At 42.6% G+C, this 22,876-nt stretch overlaps 1 protein-coding gene across 1 annotated transcript in view; it reads right to left on the bottom strand.

Moving 5' to 3' along the window:
- The window catches only part of UBE2E3 (ubiquitin conjugating enzyme E2 E3), a 58,525-nt gene extending 37,176 nt beyond the window's left edge, over window positions 1-21,349 (bottom strand). Inside the window, exons 1-3 of the mRNA XM_056534754.1 lie at window positions 21,169-21,349; window positions 19,918-20,144; window positions 13,496-13,546 (exon numbers count right to left, since the gene is read on the bottom strand). Coding sequence (XP_056390729.1) covers window positions 13,496-13,546; window positions 19,918-20,111 — 245 coding nt within the window. The 5' untranslated portion in view covers window positions 20,112-20,144; window positions 21,169-21,349. The remainder of the gene's footprint in view (window positions 1-13,495; window positions 13,547-19,917; window positions 20,145-21,168) is intronic.
- Between the last annotated feature and the right edge of the window lie 1,527 nt (window positions 21,350-22,876).

Genomic DNA, 22,876 nt, shown 5'->3' with positions numbered 1-22,876 from the left:
TATGTTTTAGGCACCTCAAGCACTGGTTATTGTTTTTGTCTAACAGGTGGTACTTTTTACTTTCTATGCCTTGAGGATCATTGTGAATGGCGGTCGTGTACAGGACCTATATAGTTGTTGTGCTTTATTATACTTCTCTGGCAAATGCCAAACATCCAGCATGGTGTTTGGCTGTACGCACCATGTGGACATCGGACCCTCCTACCACCCTCAGAGTCTGTTTCTGACCGTTTAAGTAGACGCATGCACATTTGTGGCTTGCTAGAGGTCATTTTGCAGGGCTCTGGCAGTGCTCCTCCTGCTCCTCCTTGCACAAAGGCAGAGGTAGCGGTCCTTCTGCTGGGTTGTTGCCCTTCTACGGCCTCCTCCACGTCGCCTGATGTACTGGCCTGTCTCCTGGTACCTCCATGCTCTGGACACTACGCTGACAGACAGCAAACCTTCTTGCCACAGCTCACATTGATGTGCCATCCTGGATGACCTGCACTACCTGAGCCACTTGTGTGGGTTGTAGACTCCATTTCATGTTACCACTAGAGTGAAAGCACCGCCAGCATTCAAAAGTGACCAAATCATCAGCCAGGAAGCATAGGAACTGACAAGTGGTCTGTGGTCACCACTCCTTTATTGGGGGTGTCTTGCTAATTGCCTATAATTTCCAGCTGTTGTCTGTTCCATTTGTACAACAGCATGTGAAATTGATTGTCAATCAGTGTTGCTTCCTGAGTGGACAGTGGGATTTCACAGAAGTGTGATTGACTTGGAGTTACATTGTGTTGTTTAAGTGTTCCGTTATTTTTTTCAGCAGTGTAATATTTAATAATGGCCTGTATTTTAAACTATTAAATACGAAATATAATATGCTAAATATATCTGGACCAGGCTTACAATTGAGATTAAGGCACATTTTATGCCAATTCAGTGATTTATTTAGAGTTAATCGACAGTCAGTCATTGTTAGAGAGAAGACAGCTCAGTAATATCCATTATCAGTGACAATGACAAAAGGATGAAAGGACTAGGTGAGAGCGTCTCCGAGGTTAACGTTCAATTTGCTGGGTTACCGCCGGCCTGTCATTAGTTCCTTAACTTCTTGCCAAGCAGGAAGCTTATTGTCTGCTCCAACTATTAGCAGGAGAAATGTAATTTTACCTAATAATCAGTCTGAGACAAATGCCTCCAAAAGTTAGAAGCCAACGTCTAGGAGCCAGCCAGTGTATTGAGAAACGATGTACAGAGTGTGTGAGCTGAATATATACAAGCTGTGTACATTTATCCTGGATATGTCTGCTGCAAAGACAGAACTTCCCTACAATGAACAAAGGATTGATTTCTTTATAAATCTGTCCAAATACGAGGAGGTTACCAAATGCTTTCACAGCCAATGACAATCAGAGGAATGGAGAAGTCATCCTGCAACAAGCTGGTTCCTGTTTCCTATCTCATACAGGAGACAAAAAATGGTGGCAAGATCCACAGATCATTTTAAACCCCAGCGCTACTTGCTTATATTATGATGCCCAGTAGGGCAGCACGATTTGGGGAAAATGCGCAATTGCGATTATGGAGGTAAATATTGTGACGTCGATATTCGATTGCAATATAATAAACAAATGAAGTCCCCCAATTTTATGTCCAATCTCCCCCATTTCACTTCCATCATCCAAATTCACATACCACCCCCCTCCCCCAATTTCATGTCAACACCATCCATTTCTGGTCAGTCCCCTCATGTCACTTCTCCCTCAATGTCACCCCCCCCTCCCCGCTTATGTCACATTACCCCCCTCATTTCTGTCCCTCCATATTTCATGTTCATGACCCCATTTCACCCCCCCCCCATTTTGTGTTAATCCCCCAATGTCACATTCCCCCCACCCCTCCCCAAATATGAACAACAAACCATGAAGCCCATTTGCCCTCCATGTAGAGGGGGCATAGTGGTTTTGTTTTTAACCAGCCGCATGGTGTGTATTTATATCCAGTGGGCTGTGCAGGCTACTGGATAATTGGATATATATTTACACATCTAGGGAATATACCCAGTGACAATAAGTGTGTGATCAATATCACACACACTGACTGTGTTTTTAACATTGGCATTTACTATATACTTATATAGTTTAATAAAAGCTAGGCTTAATAGGCTTGTTGTTGTTCATAATCAGGATTGGCCCTTAACTCACTCTAGGGAATCTTGGTATCTCCCACAATGTCACATGCCCCCCCCCCCCTCATTTTATGTCCACACCCTCATGTCACATCCCTCAATTAGTGTTGCCAAAATTCTGCCTTTGGCTGTCCAGGCATGATGGGAGTTGTAGTCCTGGCAGCTCCTGGCACCAAGCTGCTTTCAGGACCTTTCCCGCTCAGCCTATCAGTGGCTGCAGCGCTGTCATGTTTCAGGCCACATGGCTTAAAAGGATGGTCCTGTAAATCCCATAAGACACTGCACTGCATGGAAGAAAATGGGATCTGCGGCAGACCTACGGGGGACCAGGGCTAGGTAAGCATCAGGTTTTTTTTTTTTTTTTTTACATGAAATGGGGGGACATGGACATGAAATGGTGGGGATAGATGTAAAATAGGGGTGTGGATTTGAAATGAGGGAAGGATAGACTTGAAATATGAGAGAGAGAGAGAAAAATGGGAAATGGGCATGAAATGAGGGAGGGTAGATGTGAATTGTAAAGAAACGTGAAATTAGGGTGGGGGGAATTGAACATGAAATGGGGGAGAATGGACATTAAATTGGGGGATTTCACCATTTGTTTATATCGCAAGTGCAATATTTACCTGTCTATTTGCAATCGCAAATTTCCCCCAAATCATGCAGCCCTATTGTGTACCAATATGCAGAATCTTTGGAAATCAATCCACTGGTGCTTTAGCTTTCCACTATGTCTCTTGTTACACATAAAATACCAAGTAGAGACTTAAGTTTGTAGAGAATTAAATATGACGGCTTTATGATATTAACCTCGATCCCCATTACATGGTGTTTGACGCTTAACTTGTTTAATGAAAACTCAAATACAACACCAAAAGAATCAGAAGCTTCAGAATGATTTCACCTAAACCTGGACCTGCCAAATCATAATGATGGAAACAAACATACATCTGGGATTCTGGCTTTTAAATGCAAAGTGTTGTCTCTTAAAAGCCTCTGCATTGTTCATAATGAATTCAGCAAAAAAAAATTAAAAAAAATAAAATAAAAAAAAAGGAGGCATAAAAGTAATTAATCACTAATCACTTGATAATACTTCGGAACAGCACTTAAACAACAAAATGTGTTAAAAGAGGCATCCTTCTATTCATATAGGTAATGAATAGGTTATGAAAATAAAAATATACAAGAACAATTGTCATAAAAAGGTATATTTAGAGCTAGTCCTGTCCTATAGCTTTACTTCAGCATATTTCTCCAGAGGCAGAAACCCTCCATTGAAGCACAGCTTTAGTAAGTGACTGTGGTCTAGCAGCATGGTAGTTTGAGCTAGACTAAAACAGTCCTGTATCGGTAGTGCAGGTCTCTGGCCTTCCCCTTCCCCCTGCTTTACACTGCAGCCTTGTGGTCGCTGTGTACAAGGACAAGCTCAGCACAGGTTCGCCAGGAAGCCAATGCATGTGGAGAGAAATTCCAAAAATAGAACTTCCAGGAAATCAAGTCCCCAGTGAGATCAGGGATTAGCAGATAATTTACACACATATACAATAGCAGAAGAGCCTTAATAAGGAGCAAGTATAAAAAAAAAAATGTAAAAAAAAAAAAAAAATACATAAAAGATAAAAATTGGGGAAAAACAACCCCCTTTTTTTTTTATTGTTCCTACTTGCCTTGGATTGTGACCCTTCCAATCTCCCCTTTGATACAACACAACTCAAAAGTGAATGAAATAGCAGGGCACAACATAAAGGATTATGGTTTGTTAAAAGACATTGAGGAGAAAATGTCAGTTCAGTGAGTAAATACCTTATATAAGAGATACTTTTTTTTCTCAAAACAAGCAAAAAAGGAAATTTACTCTATATAGTAATCAGCTAAACACATGGCAGAAACTTAAAAGGAGGTACTCCGATGCTCAGCGTTTGGAACAAACTGTTCCGAACGCTGGCGCTGGGAGCTCCTGACTTCGTAGTCCCGCCCACTCATTACATCACGTCCCACCCCCTCAATGCAAGTCTATGGGAGGGGCCGTGACAGCCGTCACGCCCCCTCCCATAGACTTTCGGTGTGGGGGTGGGGCGTGATGTCATGAGGGGGCAGGGCTATGACATCACAAGCTCATGGCGCCGTCACCACCGTTCGGAAAAGTTTGTTCCAAACGCTGAACAGTGGACTACCCCTGTAATGTATTTAGACATGTAGATATGGTCAAGATAACTTGTTGAAGTTTGAACAACAGGATGGAGAAGAAAGGTAATCTAAGGTACATTTGGCCTCTCTCCATCTGATAACCCTGTAAGCAGCGCCTGGAATTCCGGTCTTTTTCTCCTCCCTTCTTGATGACAACTACAGGACCAGCATCCAATGTGTTCCTGCGACCCTCCGGCTTGGTAGTTCCCAAGACATCAGTGAGTACCCCACTTTTGGGGTGATATGCGCAAATATTTATTTCATTTGGCGAGCATCCACCTATAAGACCTGTGGTTTTCCCCCCACTATAAAGGGTAATACGCTAGGTGCCGCTTTTCGGTCTTTTTTCTTTTCTTCCTTTTCTAAAGAAAGGGGATAGGCTGGTCTAAATATTACAGAAACTATTGATCCACTGGGATTTTTACGCAAAACCATCTTTTGAGTTTACAGAGAATGGTCTGAAATACAGAAAATATCCAGTGAGCAGCAGTTGTGTGGAAGAAATTGGCTTGTTAAGAGCAGAGAAAAACGGGCAGACTGGTTCATGGTGACAGAAAGGCAACAGTCACTCAAATAACCAAGGTATGCAGAATACCATCTCTGAAAGTACGACACTTCGAAACAAATGAAGGGACATTTTCTTTGCACACATAGGGGCCCTTAGTACCAACTGAGCATTGTTTACACGTGATGGTCAGCAACAATACTTGGGTAGGCTATGTCCATCCCTTTATGACCACAGTGTACATATCTTCTGATGGCTATTTAAAGCAGAATAATGCACCCTGTCACATCACATGACAATGAGTTCGCTGTAGTGGCCTCCACAGTCACCAGATCACCTTTGTTATGTGGTGGAACAGGAGATTCTCATCATGGATGTGCAACTGTGTGAAGTCATCATGTCCATAGGGACCAAAATCTCTAAGCAATGTTTTTAGCATCTTGTAAAAAAAATGCCATAAAAAAATTAAGGCAAAAGGGAGTCTAACCCGGAACTAGCAAGGTGTATCTAATAAAGTGGCTTGTACAAGTGTATATTGCCTATAGGCACCTTTGTTTAACCAATACCAATACGGGCCGGCCATGAGAATGACACAGTTGCATTTTTTGTTACATAGTATGGCATAAGTCCCAGCTAGATTGCGGATCTAAGGACCTAATGATCCCTATGGTACTTTCAGTTTTGACTTGAGGTCAGGCTACAATTTGCAGCCATAATATAGGCACAAAAAAAGCACCAGTAGTATCATCATCAGCACAGTATAATTCAAGGGATGCCTCTGTACAAATAGTGAGCAGAGGAAAAAAAGGATATTAGTTTGGCCTTTGCAGGGTGAACAGGGCCCTATGGAGACATATGATGTATGCGCCTGATGCATTCCCAGTGCACATGACAAATGAACACAGCAATGTGAATTCAGGCTTATAAATTTACAGGAACAGTAGAGCACTATTTTTTATTCTTACTTTCCAATGTTATATATAGTTACAAAAAGCCAACCAGACATTGATATATACAGTGATCCCTCAACTTACAATAGTCTAAAAATACAATGGTCTTTTCTGGACCATTGTAACTTGAAACCAGACAACATACAACGCTATGGACAGTTCAGATCTGTGAAACTTGTCAATACCTGGAAGATCTGACCAATCAGAATAGGCATTCACTGGTAAAACACCTGTATTACTGAAGTGTATGCACTGGTAGTGCTCCCTACAGTACAGGGAGGTATTACATGTTCTGTACTCTTTACCTGTGCCACAGTTAGATGCTCTTTTGGACACCAAGTAAGGACGGCTTCATGTTACTTTTTTCGGACATTGTGTGTACTGTACGGGACCCTAAAGAAAAAATAAGGCAACGGTCCTCAAGTGATCTAGTGAAGGGGGTGAGAGGAGGAGGGAAAGGAGAGGGGAAATAGGAAGGAATCAGATAATAGATGAACAAAAGAGAGATTAGATCATAGAGTAAAAAATATATGAATTTAATGAAGAAATTTGATAAACTACAAAAAAGGGTAGATGTGAGCTGGAGGGGGTAATGCAGGGCCCTTGCGATTCCCCTCCAAAAGATAAAAATAAGATAATAAATAGGATAAATTCAATATAAATAAAATAAATAAATAGTGCAAAAAATATGCAGAAATAAAAAAAGTCAATTCTGAATCCCCAGATGGTCAATAGAATGTTCTATAGATCAAAGTTCATGGATATGCATAGACTTTCAGGTGCAAAAACTGTCAGCACAGATATACAGTGTAATATGAAGCACAGTATTATGTGGCTGCACTGGTCTGGTAAAAAATACAGTTCCAAAACATACGTTACATGTACGTACAATAAATAAGTGCAGAAGGTATGCATCCTGTAAGATGCAGGCACAGCAATATGGTATATTGATATGTACAGTTCTGTAGGTAAAAAGATATTCTGCAGGTTCCTGTTATGCAGTTATGTCCATAGGTTCCTGTGGAGAAATAGCGGTGGGACTATGTCCCTCTCACCCGGTCCAGCTGGGCAACAGCCTGGTGCGACTTCTTTGCTCGCACTGCTGCCGGCACTTCCAGCTGTGCGGGACGGCTGCTTGTCAGGCAGACAGTCTCACCTAGCGAGCGCACAGGAGCAGGAGTGTGTTCGCAGCAGTGAGTGGGTTCGGCGTCCTCGTTGGTCCGGCTCCGATCCTGTGTGAGGCAGAGTGATGCTGAGCGCGCTCAGGAGAAAGAAAAAAGCGCTAAGTTTGAATGCTGGCCAGTGATGTCAGTCTCTGTGTTCATAGTCCGTATCAGTCTCTAATCTATCAACACAGAGACTGACATCACTGGCCAGCATTCAAACTTAGCGCTTTTTTCTTTCTCCTGAGCGCGCTCAGCATCACTCTGCCTCACACAGGATCGGAGCAGGACCAACGAGGACGCCGAACCCACTCACCGCTGCCAACACACTCCTGCTCCTGTGCGCTCGCTAGGTGAGACTGTCTGCCTGACAAGCGGCCGCCCCGCACAGCTGGAAGTGCCAGCAGCAGTGCGAGCAAAGAAGTCGCACTAGCTTGTTGCCCAGCTGGACCGGGTGAGAGGGACATAGTCCCACCGCTATTTCTCCACAGGAACATAGCTGCATAACAGGAACCTGCTGAATATCTTTTTACCTACAGGACTGTACATATCGATACACCATATTGCTGTGCCTTTCTTTTACAGGATACATACCTTCTGCACTTCTTTATCGTACGTTTTGGAACAGTATTTCTTACAGGACCAGTGCAGCCACATATTACACCGTATATATCTGTGCTGACAGTTTTTACACCTGAAAGTCTATGCATATCCATGAACTTTGATCTATAGGACATTATATGCACCATCTGGGATTCAGAATTGACGTTTTATTTTTTATTTCTCCATATTTTTTGCACATTTTATTTTATTTATATTGAATTTATCCTATTTATTATTATATCTTAATTTTCATTTTTTGAGGGGAAATCGCAAGGGCCCTGCGTTACCCCCTCCAGCTCACATCTACCCTTTTTTGTATTTTATCTAATTTCTTAATTAAACTCATATATTTTTAATTCTACGGTCTAACCTCTCTTTTCGTTCACCTCTATTATCAGATTCCTTCCTCTTCCTATTTCCCCTCCTCCTCTCACTCCCCCCCCCCCCCTCACTAGATCACTTGAGGACTGTTACCTTATTTTTTCACACTTCATGTTTTTAGCCAAGCACCTTGGGTATTAGGTGCTATACAGTTAACCTCGGTTATCTAATTTCCTACCTAGTTGAGCTGCACAATCCCCCTGTTACATTACTGCAGGATCCTGAAGAAGCTCTTATCCTCTACATAGACAGTGATTACAGCTCCCAGCAGATCTTTCTTCCTTTTATATGTAAGGATTTGCTTTATCTATATTAGTTATCTACTTACTTTTCTTTCATTCTCACTTTTTACTATTTTTGAATGACATTTTGGTGGCTTCAGAACCAATTACCAGGTTTCCATAGAGTTATGGCCGGCATTTATCATAGCAGGTGTAAGTGAAGCTTTTTTCTACACTTTTTTTTTTATGTGTGCCGCTAATGTGTAGGAGCACCAAATTTATTAAATGGTTAATAGCATTTGATAAATTTTGTGCAGGTTACATTTTCTGAAATTTCTCTCTTACATACCATAAAGCTAAGCTAAGTCTGGCCTAGTGTAGTTTTAGAGACTTTTCAGTGGCTTTGCACCTTTTCACAAAAAGGCACAGTTCATAAGACCCTTCCATAGCATGTGTATTACCAAAATCAGTGGATTGCAACTCAAGATCAGCAGAAATGTGTAACCCAAAAAGGAGCAAAAAAAAAAAAAAAGGTGCAAATAAACGCTGCTTCACCTTTTTTGCGCCTTTTGTAGGTGCAAAGACAATGATAAATGTCGGCCATGGTACAACATACAATGGTCGTCCCGTTCTGGAACCAATTAATATTGATGGACCAATAATCATTACATATCATATGTCAACCTAATGGATCATAAAGCTTCAACATCCCTGAAAGCCCCTGAACACCAGACTTCACACCTGAATAAGAGGTTAAGGACTGATTAAATTCCAGTAGAAAAAAAAAAAAAGGAATATGCTCTATGACTTTTTATACTATGTTTTCTCCACTAGCATCTTCTCCATATACTCGGAATCCAAGACTAAAGGAGCCGCATAGGCTACAAGCCAGCACGTATGAGCCCTTACATGTCTTGTTATTTTGATGAAATCAGACACCACTTGTTCTAAAGATCTATGCAAAACAATAAAAACTATGAACAGATGACATTTAGAGAGTCTTTTCAAGTAAACATTGTACAATACAAGATGAACCATGACTGATTATGATGATAATATGAGGAAAGTGACCATAATATTCAGTATCCAGACAGCTGGAGAGGAATACATGATGGATAACTAGTGAGTATAATTGTATCTCTTCTCTGGTTGATACATTCCCAAACACACAGTACAAGTATTTGCACTATGTCCCACGTCTATTATTACTGTCAGAGTAAACAGTAGACGTGTGTGTTCACTACAACAATAACTTGTGCCGGAAGGAGGGAAGAAGAAGAAAGAAAAAAAAAACCTCTCCTTATCAGAAAAGCTCTACTGATAAGAACGGCAGAATAAATGTATGTAAATACTACTTGATTCAGGAAGCTATACAGCAGTGGTCTCAAACTGTGTCCCTCCAGATGTTGCAAAACTTCAACTCCCAGCATGCCCAGACAGCCAACAGCAGTCCTATCAGAAAGGAGAGAGCACAGAGGAGCGCTATCCAGACAGGAGAGACCACAGAGGAGCGCTATCCAGACAGGAGAGACCACAGAGGAGCGCTATCCAGACAGGAGAGACCACAGAGGAGCGCTATCCAGACAGGAGAGAGCACAGAGGAGCGCTATCCAGACAGGAGAGAGCACAGAGGAGCGCTATCCAGACAGGAGAGAGCACAGAGGAGCGCTATCCAGACAGGAGAGAGCACAGAGGAGCGCTATCCAGACAGGAGAGAGCACAGAGGAGCGCTATCCAGACAGGAGAGAGCACAGAGGAGCGCTATCCAGACAGGAGAGAGCACAGAGGAGCGCTATCCAGACAGGAGAGAGCACAGAGGAGCGCTATCCAGACAGGAGAGAGCACAGAGGAGCGCTATCAGACAGGAGAGAGCACAGAGGAGCGCTATCCAGACAGGAGAGAGCACAGAGGAGCGCTATCCAGACAGGAGAGAGCACAGAGGAGCGCTATCCAGACAGGAGAGAGCACAGAGGAGCGCTATCCAGACAGGAGAGAGCACAGAGGAGCGCTATCCAGACAGGAGAGAGCACAGAGGAGCGCTATCCAGACAGGAGAGAGCACAGAGGAGCACTATCCAGACAGGAGAGAGCACAGAGGAGCACTATCCAGACAGGAGAGAGCACAGAGGAGCGCTATCCAGACAGGAGAGAGCACAGAGGAGCGCTATCCAGACAGGAGAGAGCACAGAGGAGCGCTATCCAGACAGGAGAGAGCACAGAGGAGCACTATCCAGACAGGAGAGAGCACAGAGGAGCACTATCCAGACAGGAGAGAGCACAGAGGAGCGCTATCCAGACAGGAGAGAGCACAGAGGAGCGCTATCCAGACAGGAGAGAGCACAGAGGAGCGCTATCCAGACAGGAGAGAGCACAGAGGAGTGCTAGCCACTTTTTCCCCCTCTTTGGTCACCTTATTAAATTGCAGACCACAAACAGACCAGCAGCAACATTTACACTAGACCGGGGACCTACCAGTACCTTAAAACAGTAAATACCAGCATTGTAATGCACGTAGAATTGAAGCAGAAATTATGATCCAAGTGGTTTCAGGAGAAGTGATGATATCTTAATTCTTAAAGCAGAACAGATAAATGATCTGGAAGCCCAAAAAAAAAAAAAAAAAAAAAAAAAAAACACTATCCATGCTGGGATTTGTAGTTTTACAAAAGACGGGAGAGCCACAGGGTGGGAAGATTTACTTCTTTAATTGCTACTTTGTATCAAGTTTACATATCTAAATCCCATCGGGCAGCTACGAAGAGTCTTTAAAGGACCCTGTTAGCCCAGACAGGTCATTGATGCATTACACCAATGTTTCCCAACCAGGGTGCCTCCAAATTGTGCAAAACTACAACTCCCAGCATGCCTGGACAGCCAAAGGCTGTCCAGGCATGCTGGGAGTTGTAGTTTTGCAACACCTGGAGGCACCCTGTTTGGGAAACACTGCATTACACGGACATGTGACTGCCACGGACAACATGTAATGCATGCAATGCTTAACCCCTCTGTAAACACTCAAAGGATGGAATTTCTACACAGTCACATATTGTGCTATCACCACATGTATTTTTGGCCTTTAAAAAGCTAAAAAAAAAAAAAAAAAATCTACACAAAAATATACTTTGTAAAACCATCCAAGCAGCAGAATTGTGAGACTAAAGCAGAAGCTTCCAAAAAGTGCTAACGCTGCCCACGATGCTGAATGAATCACTTTACTAAATCTGTCTAGCCTAGTCCAGAATGTTTTAAAGAAATGCCCTTAATACACCGTACAACCAGTACGGTAAAACACACAACCACACATTAATAAAGAGCATGAGTTCAGAAGTACATAGTGTAAACTCACGGTAGTATATATTATATTCCAATATGCTTACTTTAAAAAGGTAGGATTTTATGAAATAGAATTAAAAAAAAAGTTCCATGAGCTATGTAAACCACATAAGCCATATAATCTAGAGCATGTCAAAACGGAAAATTATAGTAAAGTTTAATATTCCGCAACTTTGCCCAGTGCTACCTTATATCTTAAATCAATCACTTAGCATTACGCTACTGTGTAATAAATCAAGTGTTACGGCAGCACAATATACGCACACATCAAACACAAGACAACGCACTCCAACAACATCTTATTAAAGATTAACAACTGGTAGACAGAAACCAATTACCATTAAAAAAAAAAGTTTACAAATAAACACAATTCACGTTCAAATTCATTGAGATAATGGTAAAAATAAACAAAAAAAAGACAGTGACTTGCAACAAGCTAGAAATGCCCAACTGGTTGCTCTCCAGCTGTTGTTGAACAACAACTCTCAGCATGCCTTCACGCTGGGAACAGTAATTTCACAACAGCTGAAGAATTAGTTCAACACTCATTCAAAATAAGGCTCACTTTCTAGCTGCAAAACTTTGTGTCAAAAGTGTACTATGTATTGTTTTTGTTTGTTTGTTTAAAAATATTTGTATAATTATTTTTTTCTTCTTTTTAAAAGATTGGCCACTGGGTAGCAAAGAACTTTAATGAAAATAGAAAATAGCAAAGACCCACAGACGGTATATCAGTGTTCACGAAGCTAGAGCATTTGCACAACTACAACTCCCAGCATGCCCGGACAGCTGAACACTGTTCAGTCATGGTAGGAATTTTAGATTTGCAACAGCTGGCGATCCACAGCTCCAAAAACAATACTAATAGGTGAATTAAGATTGTGAACCCCAATGGGGTCAGGGGCCAATTTGAGTGTACAGCGCTGCGGAATCTTTGTGCGCTATATTGTTATTAGTTCGGTGGGAAGTTTCTAAAGAACAAGCAGCTGGTACTAACTTTTTTTTTTTCGGGTTCATGCTAAAAATTAGCATTTTTTTAATCCAATTTCAGTGTTGTCAATTTGTTAATTGGTCCTTAATTAAATTTATATTATACTGGAATTTAAAAAGGAAAATAAATTCTAGGCAATTAAAAAAAAATAATAATATAAATCATATCTGGTGAAAAACAATCCTAGACCAGTGGTCCTCCTGCTGTTGCAAAACTACAACTCCCAGCATGCTGGGAGATGTAGTTTTTGCAACAACTGGAGGTCCAGTAGTTAACTATCACATACACAGCATCTGGAGAAAAGCAACTCAAGACCAATAATCTGCAAACTGGGGACCTCCTGCTGTTGCAGAACTACAACTTCCAGCATGCTGGGAGTTGTAGTTTTGTAGTTTAGAGACCACTACCCTAGACAGTATTTAACTATTACAAACACAGGAATAGAGTATCACATTGCTTACATATCACTTTATATTACACAGAACTTCTGCAAACATATGAACAAGGTTAAAAAACAAACAAACACAGGAAACAACTATTAATAAAACCAAACTTCCCCATATTAGCATCTGAGCAATGAAGACTTTACACTATTTTTTTTAAGCAATTAATATTCTCGAACTCGATCTTGCAAACTGTCTACTAAAAACACCAAACAAGCAAGTGCGGCACCATGAGGACAGTGAAGCAAGCATTATATAGAAATTAACTGCACGTAGTAAAATTAAAATAAATCTCATTACCCTTAAATTCACGAGATAAAAAATAAAAGGAAAAAATAACCAACTTGAACCGAGTGAGAAGATAAAGCATACTCTGTGTGATTCAACATCGTACTTTTTTTTTTCTTTTTAAATGATTCCCCTGCACATCAAAGTGGTTTTAAAGCCCCCAAACATCTTCTTTACTGCTAAGCTAAGAGCCCATTAGATTGCTAATTTCTTGTGGAAACAAAGTAATTACGAAAAAAACTTAAAATGGTTACATACCTGCAGTTTGGAGGAGGATCGAGGGTTATTTCTGCTAACTCCTTCTGAATTCTGTAAGTGAAATGAGAAGCGTTTCAGACACTCTGCAGAATGAAGCAGGGAATTACACTGCCCTCTACCATCATGTTGTTAAATGCAACATTGGCTTTGCCTTCAGTAACGCTAACATGGCTGCTTCCTCTTTGTTCTCAGAGGCATAACCCAAATCCTAGAACGCAGGAACTTAGCAGCTCCATTCCAGGGGCGTCAGAACAGAAATACAATATGCAAACCCCGGAGGGGGCAAGAAGACCCCTCCACGTCCTTGGAAAAGTGAAAATGATTTCATGCCAGACACTTTTTACCAGGGAGAATTCCTTTTCTAGCTAATATGCAAATGAGGCAGAAAGGGAAAGGAGGAGAGGGGGGGGGGGGGGGGTGAACTCCAGCATTTCGACAATGACTTTAAACCAGTGCTCTGACCGAGCCACAATTAACACTGTAACACAGGTTGAAGTGAATAATCATTTTATACAGCATTCGGCCATAAACGTCAATAACAAGCAAATCTTCCAGCACTGACCACTCTGCAGCACCAGGATAATATCGGCACTTACAAATCTGCTTAAAAACTTCCACAACTATTTAAAGTGACCGATACTATGGCTGGAAAACAGGGATTAATAGTACTCAAAAGAAGCAAAATAACTTAAGATATAGTTGCAGAAGTTAATCTGTTTGTAAACAAATAGTATTCTACAACAAATATTTATAAGGCAGAAAGGAAACAATATATGTAGGGTAAATAAAAGTCTCCAATCACTACAGCCGACATAGCTGGGAAGCAAGTTCATGTAGACTGAGATATAGAGTATATATATACATATATATACACATACATACATACATACATATACACACACACACACACACACACACATTTTATACATAACATATATCCAATAAAAAAAAAAATCTAATATATATGTGTGTGTGTGTGTGTGTGTGTGTGTGTGTTTATATACTGTGCAGTATTAGAGACTTTGTAAACAGTGCAGCATGCAGCTCTCTATATTCCAGTAAAATGGCACACACAAGGATCCCTCGGATGCTGCTGGTGTATTCAAGTGCCAGATTTATGTCCCTGTCATTTTACATTTTCTGCTTTTATGACGGAACATAAGTGCGGACTAGTGCATGCAAATATGAACAGTCTCTATATGGACATGAAAGGTGCATAAACACCCTTGTAAATGTTGCTGATATAAAACATTACAGCACTACAAGTTGTAAAAACCATTTAGTCAAAAGCTGTTTTTCCCCCAAAATCCAAGTCACTGCGGGGGTCATAGATAATATGGGGATCTGTTCGACAGGATCAATACACTAGGAGGCTTCTAGATAATTCTGTAGGGCAGTATTTTCCAAACAGTGTGTCTTTCTTTAGATGTTGCAAAACTACAACTCCCAGCATGCCCGGACAGCCTTTGGCTGTCCGGGCATGTTGGGAGTTGTAGTTTTGCAATGGCTGGAGATACACTGTTAGGAAAACATTGTTGTAGGGTTAAATATAAATTTCACAATTATCTGAGCTGCAATGTACTGTATAAGGACCTTTGCAAACAGCCCCCTACATCTTAGCTCTATTAACCCTCTTGGGTGTAACATGGGAACAATCAGTCAAAGTATAAAGGGGTACTCTGCTGCTCAGCCTTTGGAACAAACTGTTCCAAATGCTGAAACCGGGAGCTCGTGATGTCATAGCCCCACCCCCTCATGATTTCACACCCCACCCCCTCAATGCAAGTCTATGGGAGGGGGTGTGGCGTGACTTCATGAGGGGGCGGGGCTATGACATCACGTGCTCCTGGCGCCGGCTCCAGCGTTCGGAACAGTTTGTTCCAAACGCTGAGCAACGGAGTGCCCCTTTAAAAATGCAAGAGGGTCTGAAGCTAAAGGGGTTCTCTGCTTTATACAATGCCTACTTTTTATAGCGTATTCTATAAAGGAGTTAAAACGGTTTTACTTTTTAGGCTAGGTTCACACTACGGAATTTCCGCCTGCAATTCCGCTTTGAAATTACAGGCAGAAATTCCGCTTACTAAAATGCTTAGTGTAGTGAATGGTATTCCGTTCACAAATTCACACTTTGGAATTTGTGAAGCGTAATTTGTCAACGGAAAATCTGCTTGGAAATTTCCGCCTGAAGAATGGCGTTGCTCTTTCTTCAGGCGGAAATACTCGCGGAACACATTGCAGTCTATTGGAGACTGCAGGGTCCGCGTGGTCCTAGCACCGACTGATTCAGTCAGCGCTGGCCGCACTCAGAATCTCTGAGCGGAAATTTTCTGCCCGGAGATTCCGTGGTGTGAACCTAGCCTTAGAAGTAACCCTTTGGCAATCAGCTGGAATTTTTGGACAAATCTGGCACAAACTGTTCAGTTTCCCTGCAGTGCCCCCACAGGAGAAATCAGGAATTACACACTACCAATGGGTTGTCTGTGTAACGCAGGACCGGACAGATCCTCCAGAGCAAGGGATGCTCTTTGTAACTGCTCCCCAAAATTCCTTAAAAGGGAGTAAGAAAGTGAGTTTCTAAACTGCATAAACCCGTTAAAACACAAAATTGTTCATGATCATAACCAAAGACACGTTCCTAATTCACAGGTACATTCTCCAACAAATGCGTTCCCATTGATGTGCAGACCCTAATGAATTCCGTTCAAAGCCGCACAAACATCATGTAAGAAAAGATTCACTGAAGCCGTGCCTCCTAACCTCAAATGACATCTTCCTGACCAAGCTAGAAAACCGTGAAAAATGCATCTCATGTCTTTTCTACATCTCAAAATGTGAAGGAAATTGGGACTAAACCATGATATTTCAATGAAAGGCATATGATGAACATAACATAGTGCAGGCCATGTACAAACCTGAAATCATTATAAAAAAAATATATAAAGTAAAACCTAAATCATAATAAATGAATAAAATATAATAAGAAGGCTAAACAGTGATGAGAAAACACTAGCAGAAGAAGCCAAGAACAAACTACACAAAGTGCTAAAGAAATATTATCCGCCGTCACAAGTTTCACAAAATATTGGACATGTCCTTCCTCAGATACTAATAAACTAAAATCGCTGACCTTGTCCGGGTCCAAGTATGCCGTTCGTCCCTGCGTTTTAGAACTGTGCTGTGTTTATACCAAGCAGCAAAAGCGATGTTAAAAGGGAACTCCGGTACATAAGTACTCATCCTCCATCCACGGGATGCTGTGGAAAGGGGATAAGTACCTATTTATCGGAGTTCCTCTTTAATGAATATTAATTTTGGAAATTTATCTTTTTCACAACTTCATGTTCTTTTTGGGGCATTTTTTCTCTCTCAGTGACTGAATATTGTTTTTTACATGGGATGCTTCTGGCCATACAAGTAATAGTAGTTTCAGAATCAACCCTTATGTGTATAGAAGAGAAAAAAAAATACAGCACTTATGTTTGATGCCAGCACTCCAATGGTTAACTCAAACTACAGTCAAGTGTCACAGGATAAAAGAAATAAATAAATAAATAAAAAGCAGGACTTAAATGGCCAATCAATCATCATTACTGCCAATTATATAGTGATCCCCCAACCTTAGGCTCTTGAGCTGTTGCAAAACTTTAACTCCCATCCTGCCCTGACAGTCTTCGACTGTCAGGGCACGATAGGAGTTGTAGTTTTGCCACAGCTGGAAAGCCACAGGTTAGGAGATCAAATAATTTTAGAAACAGCAAAACATACATGACATGTATGAGGATCCGAGTACAGTCTAACAAAGAGGTAGGGGGGGATCTCCTAACTTTTCCCCCATGGGTCATCTACCTCATAGCTTGCCAATAAGGCAGTGTGCAAACAAGAGCCCCTTAATGAAGCATTGCTTACTTATCACAATCAATAACCCCAGACTGATCAATAGGAAACGGAAGGGTTTCTAGAGACTAAAAAAACTACACGGAGAAACTCATAAATAAGACTTTCTTCGAGTGTAGACTTGTGGGGAGAAGATAAAAATCACACGTGTCCGGGAAAGGTTATGGATCGGCAGAAATATTAGAAGCCATCATCAATTATCTTATACATTATAGGGAAAAGCCGTAAGAACCTGTTTTGCCAGCAATAAATCGACTTTGCGGAACAGTCACTGATTCACGCATGGAAGTTACTCATCTGGTAAACCTAATTCATGATACAGCTACAATTATTGTGGGGGTGAGGAGTTAAAGAAGGATGTCCAGCATTAGGAAAAAGGATCTGCTGTATTTGGAAAAACAGCGCCTCTCCTGTCCACTGGCTGTGCCTGGTATCCCAGCTTATCCCCATTTACTGGAGCTACAGTATCGGTCACTGAAAAGACCGCCACTATTTATCTCTAGACAAGACTTTTCCTTAGGCTGGGTTCCCATTACGTTTTCCCCCATACGGGAGTGCATACAGCAGGGGAGAGCTAAAACCTTGCGCTCCCGTATGCCTTTCTATGCGCTCCCGTATGTAATTCATTTCAATGAGCCGGCCGCAGCGAAACGTTCGGTCCGGTCGGCTCATTTTTGCCCCATATGCACTTTTACAACCGGACCTAAAACCGTGGTCGACCACGGTTTTAGGTGCAGGGAAAAAGCGCATACGGGGCAAAAATGAGCCGACCGAACGTTTCACTGCGGTCGACTCATTGAAATGAATTACATACGGGAGCGCATAGAAAGGCATACGGGAGCGCAAGGTTTTAGCTCTCCCCTGCTGTATGCACTCCCGTATGGGGGGAAACGTAATGGGAACCCAGCTAAAGTTCTATAAGTAACACAAAATGTAAAATTGGATTAGGGGTCCAATAGATTAATATAAGCAGAATTTGCCATATATTGCTTATTCTAATAAATGTTTAAAAATCTCCTATATGGGGGAACAGAGCTAGAGAAGTGGGGCACTGGGGTCAGGTCTAAACACCTAAACATAATCCTTAGATATGTTATCTAGTAGTTTTAAACCCTGAAGAGTTCCGTCAGATGACTCTTGGTTAAAGGGGTATTCCCATCTTAATATGTTATTAGACAACATGCTGATCGGTTGGGGGTCCCCATTGATCAGTAAAACCAAGGTGATGTGTCCCTGAGAATGAATGTAGCGCACCGTTCGTGGGGCTTCTGCACATGATGAACACCGAGCTTGGCAATGTTCAGAAGCTCCATAGACAACGACTGGAGCAAGGGCCGCACATGCACACTGCCCTCCATTCATTCATTGTCAGTAGAGATGAGCGAACTTACAGTAAATTCGATTCGTCACAAACTTCTCGGCTCGGCAGTTGATGACTTTTCCTGCATAAATTAGTTCAGCTTTCAGGTGCTCCCGTGGGCTGGAAAAGGTGGATACAGTCCTAGGAGACTATTTCCTAGGACTGTATCCACCTTTTCCAGCCCACCGGAAAGCTGAACTAATTTATGCAGGAAAAGTCAGCAACCGCTGAGCCAAGAAGTTTGTGACGAATCGAATTTACTGTAAGTTCGCTCATCTCTAATTGTCAGGTATATTTCACTGTATGACTTAGAGCGATTGACGCTTGAAACGCGTGACTACCTTCTTGTTCCTATTTTGTCCACAATAAACAGATTTTATTTGCATTTGAGCTGGATCCCACCTTCTCTGTTTTTCCTATATTTCACCTCTGTTCTACACATCTGTCTGGGTCCCAGTGGTCAGACCCCCACCTGTCTTGTAAATATGGCATAACAAGCTGAGATGGGCATAACTTTTTAAAAGTCTATTCACACGTACAGTATCCTGCGCACATTTGAAGCTGTGTTCACCCATTTCGTTTACATTGAATTCTGCGCATCAAATATGAACAGGATATTGTATATGTGAACAGACCCTTAAAATGTATCTGGTCACCATTATATTATTCGCAAAAGCTGTCGCCCAGCTTTCTTTTGCTGCTGAGTGGCATCTACCTGGATGTGGTAATACCACTTGCCCTAAAATCGCTGACAAAATAATAAGCCATTAAGGAGTCTGGGAAAGTTGGGTGATAACCTGTTTAGGACCTATACTACAGTCTAGTGTCACCCAGCTATCCTATAAGGTAGTGTTTTCCAACCAGGGTGCCTCCAGCTGTTGCAAAACTACAACTTCCAGCATGCCCGGACAGCCAAAGGCTGTCCGGGCTTGCTGGAAGTTGTAGTTTTGCAACAGCTGGAGGCACCCTGGTTGGAAAACACTGCTATAAAGTGGTAAATTGTTTCCTCCTAGAAACAGATAAAGCCTATTCAGTTATCTCAAAGTTAGCAAACACGTCAGATTCCATTAACATAGGCCCAGATGGAAAGGGGTCACTTTAGTAATCAGGAAATCCTTATCCACCCCCTAATTTGGCCGCGGGTTCTTCTTTTACTACGCAGGATTACCTTTTTGCGCTAGTCGATAGCTTCGCAGTGGTTTTACTGGATAATTTGGTATTTTTCTTCTGTTGGACCGCCGACGGTTTCCTTTCCTCTTGTTCCTCGGGTTCAGGGGCCGGGGGGTCCCTCTGATCAGCGTCTGAACTCCCACTGCTGGTACTAGGACTCTCATCGTCTGACCTTTGCCGATCGCTGGACATCTTGGGTCGCTTTCCTTACTCCTTATGGAAAACCTAAAAGTTGGGACAAAAAGGGGATTTGAGATAAAAAAAACTTACACAAAAAAAAACAAAAAAAAAAAACAAAGACAGTTAATTTAAAAACACAAACAGAGAGAACATTTGGGAATTCTATAGGTCACTGTTTTTCAGAAGTTTCTATCTTAACTTTCCGAGACAGAAAGCATCATGGAGACGCCGATCTCGAAAAAAAAAAAATAAATAAATAAATAAATAAACCATGTCAACTAATAATTTAAGCATTTATGGTTAACCCTAATATTTGGTGACGAAGAAAGGCGATGTCACGTGACTTATTTGGTACCAGCGATGGTATACAGAAGTGTTTCCAAACCAGTTGTTGCAAAACTACAACTCCCAGCATGCCCGGACAGCCTTCGGCTGTCCGGGCATGCTGGGAGTTGTAGTTTTGAAACAGCTGGAGACACCCTGGTTGGGAAACCAAAACAAAAAAAAAATAAAACTATAAACACAGTCACATGTGTTTGAGAAAAAAATAAAAATAAGGAGCTTTCCTAATGCAAAATGTAAAAAAAATAAAAAATAAAACTTGACATGTAGTGTAAATATTTAGGGTAAATAGTGTCAATATTTACACTCAGCCATTCATGGGAATGTATGAGGATTTAACCCCTCAGTGGCTGGGCTAAACAGAGGTAATAGGGTTATTGACATAAGCTGGAAGCCCAAAAAGCATCTGGCCTGGAGGGGGGGATGAGTAGGAGCACAAGCGACATCTTGACCACCAGGGATTCCCCCCCTCAGTGTGGACAGTAAAGGGTGGGGGCCACTGGAGGACAGAGGTGGGGGGGACCATTATGACTGGCGGGGGGGGGGGGGGGGTTGAGCAGGTACAGCCGGTGTGTTGTGATAGGAGACACTCCACGGTATATGTACCAAGTGATGCGTGAAGTCAGTTGCAGCTCCCCCCCCCCCCTCTCTTGTCGCTTTCTCCGGGGCTGAAAACAAGAACAAAGCTCCGGCTCTGCCCCGGATCCCTCCCCCGCTTCTCGTTTACCTCAGCAGCTCTGCCCTTCCCTGCTCTCACGCCCGCTGGATGTCGTGCCGGGAAAGGGGGGGGGAATCCTGGAGACACCGAGCCCGGGGGGGGGAAAACGAGCAGGCTCCGGCCGGCTGCCGAACATTGAGAGTCGGAAGAAAGAAGAAGGAGGAGGAGGGGGAGGAGGGAACGGGGAGCTGGCTTGTAGCGCGCTCCTGAGGCCTGCAGGTGGCGCTACGCGAGTCGGGAGTGGGCGGGGCGGTGGGAGGAGCTGAGGGCGTGGGGGTCCGAGGCCGCTGTGAAGGCAGCGCGGAGTTTCCGGAGTTTTTTTTTTTTTTTTTGCCACGCCCACTCTCGTTGGCCCAGTCCCCGCCCCCTTCTCCTTTCTCCCGGTGACTGAAACTCCGCCCCCTTTGTTTCCCTCCGCTGCAAAACGGTGAAGACAGCGAGTCCCCGGCGCGTTCGCTTGTGTGTGCGTGCACGATGCGTCCTGTGTGAACAGTGTGCACAGAGACAGGGGGCTTATTAACCTCTTACTGGACGGAAAGGGATGTATATAGACACGTTATGTGGTGTTATGTTACTATACCTGTGTCTGGTGCGTCACATCTGCTCGACACCAGTGGTCTCCAAACCCTTTTAGATGTTGTGAAACTACAACCCCCAGCATGCCCGGACAGCTGTTATAGAACTAGAACTTCCAGCATGCCGTGACAGCTGTTGCAAAACTACTACTCCCAGCATGCCTGGACAGACATTGGCCGTCCGGGCATTGCAACATCTGGAGGGCCACATGTGGAGACCACTGTTTTAGAGCAATGTTCCAAACCTGTGATTCTCCAGCTGTTGCAAAACTACAACTCCTATCATGCCCTAACAGCTGCTGTCAATGCATGATGGAAGTTGACATTTTGCCCTAGCTATAAAGAGCCCTTCATCCAAAACACCCCAGGCTAAATGTTCAGGTCCCACGTGTCTGATCACATACTAAAGACTGTCAGGGCACGATGGGAGTTGTAGTTTTACAAGAGCCAGAAAGCTAAAGCTTAGGGGAAATACATTTTTAGAGCATCTATAATTTATAATAAATAGGAAACCTACCTCCAAATCTTCCTTTACTAAATGAAGCGAGAGCCTTATGTCTTATCACCCGCTGAAGCTGTTGGGGAATGATGGGAGTTGTAGTTTTACAGGAGCCACAGGTTGGGGAATTATACATTTATACATTTTCATAATAAATAGGAAACCTTCCTCCAAATCATCCCTTGCGTAATGAGTGGGAAGCCTCATGCCTGATCACATGCTGAGGGCTGTAAGGGCATGTTGGGAGTTGTAGTTTTGCAACAACTGGAAAACCACAGGTTGGGGGACACTAACCTAGAGCATCTATAAAATATTCTAGTAAAGAGGAGCCCCTACTCCAAACCGTCCCAGGCTAAATGGTAGAGCCAGAAATCTCATGTCCGATCACACGCTCAAGATTTTCTAAGGAACTGCTGGGAGTTGTAGTTTTACAACAGCTGGAGGACCCCTGATTGAGAAACACTCAATCATCCCCTGAAGGCTATCAGGGCATTTTATATTTAGGTGTTTTAGATTTGAGAGTCAAAGGTTATTAATAAAGAGGCACTCTCCTTTGAGATGACTCCAGGCTAAATGGTAGAGCCAGGACCCTCATGTTCTATCACATGCTAAGGCTGTCAGGGCATGATGGGAGTTGCAGTTG

The sequence above is a fragment of the Hyla sarda genome, chromosome 8 (genome assembly GCF_029499605.1).
Source record: "Hyla sarda isolate aHylSar1 chromosome 8, aHylSar1.hap1, whole genome shotgun sequence".
NCBI classification, from domain to species: Eukaryota; Metazoa; Chordata; class Amphibia; order Anura; family Hylidae; genus Hyla; species Hyla sarda.
This window is presented reverse-complemented; position numbering and strand designations above follow the sequence as displayed.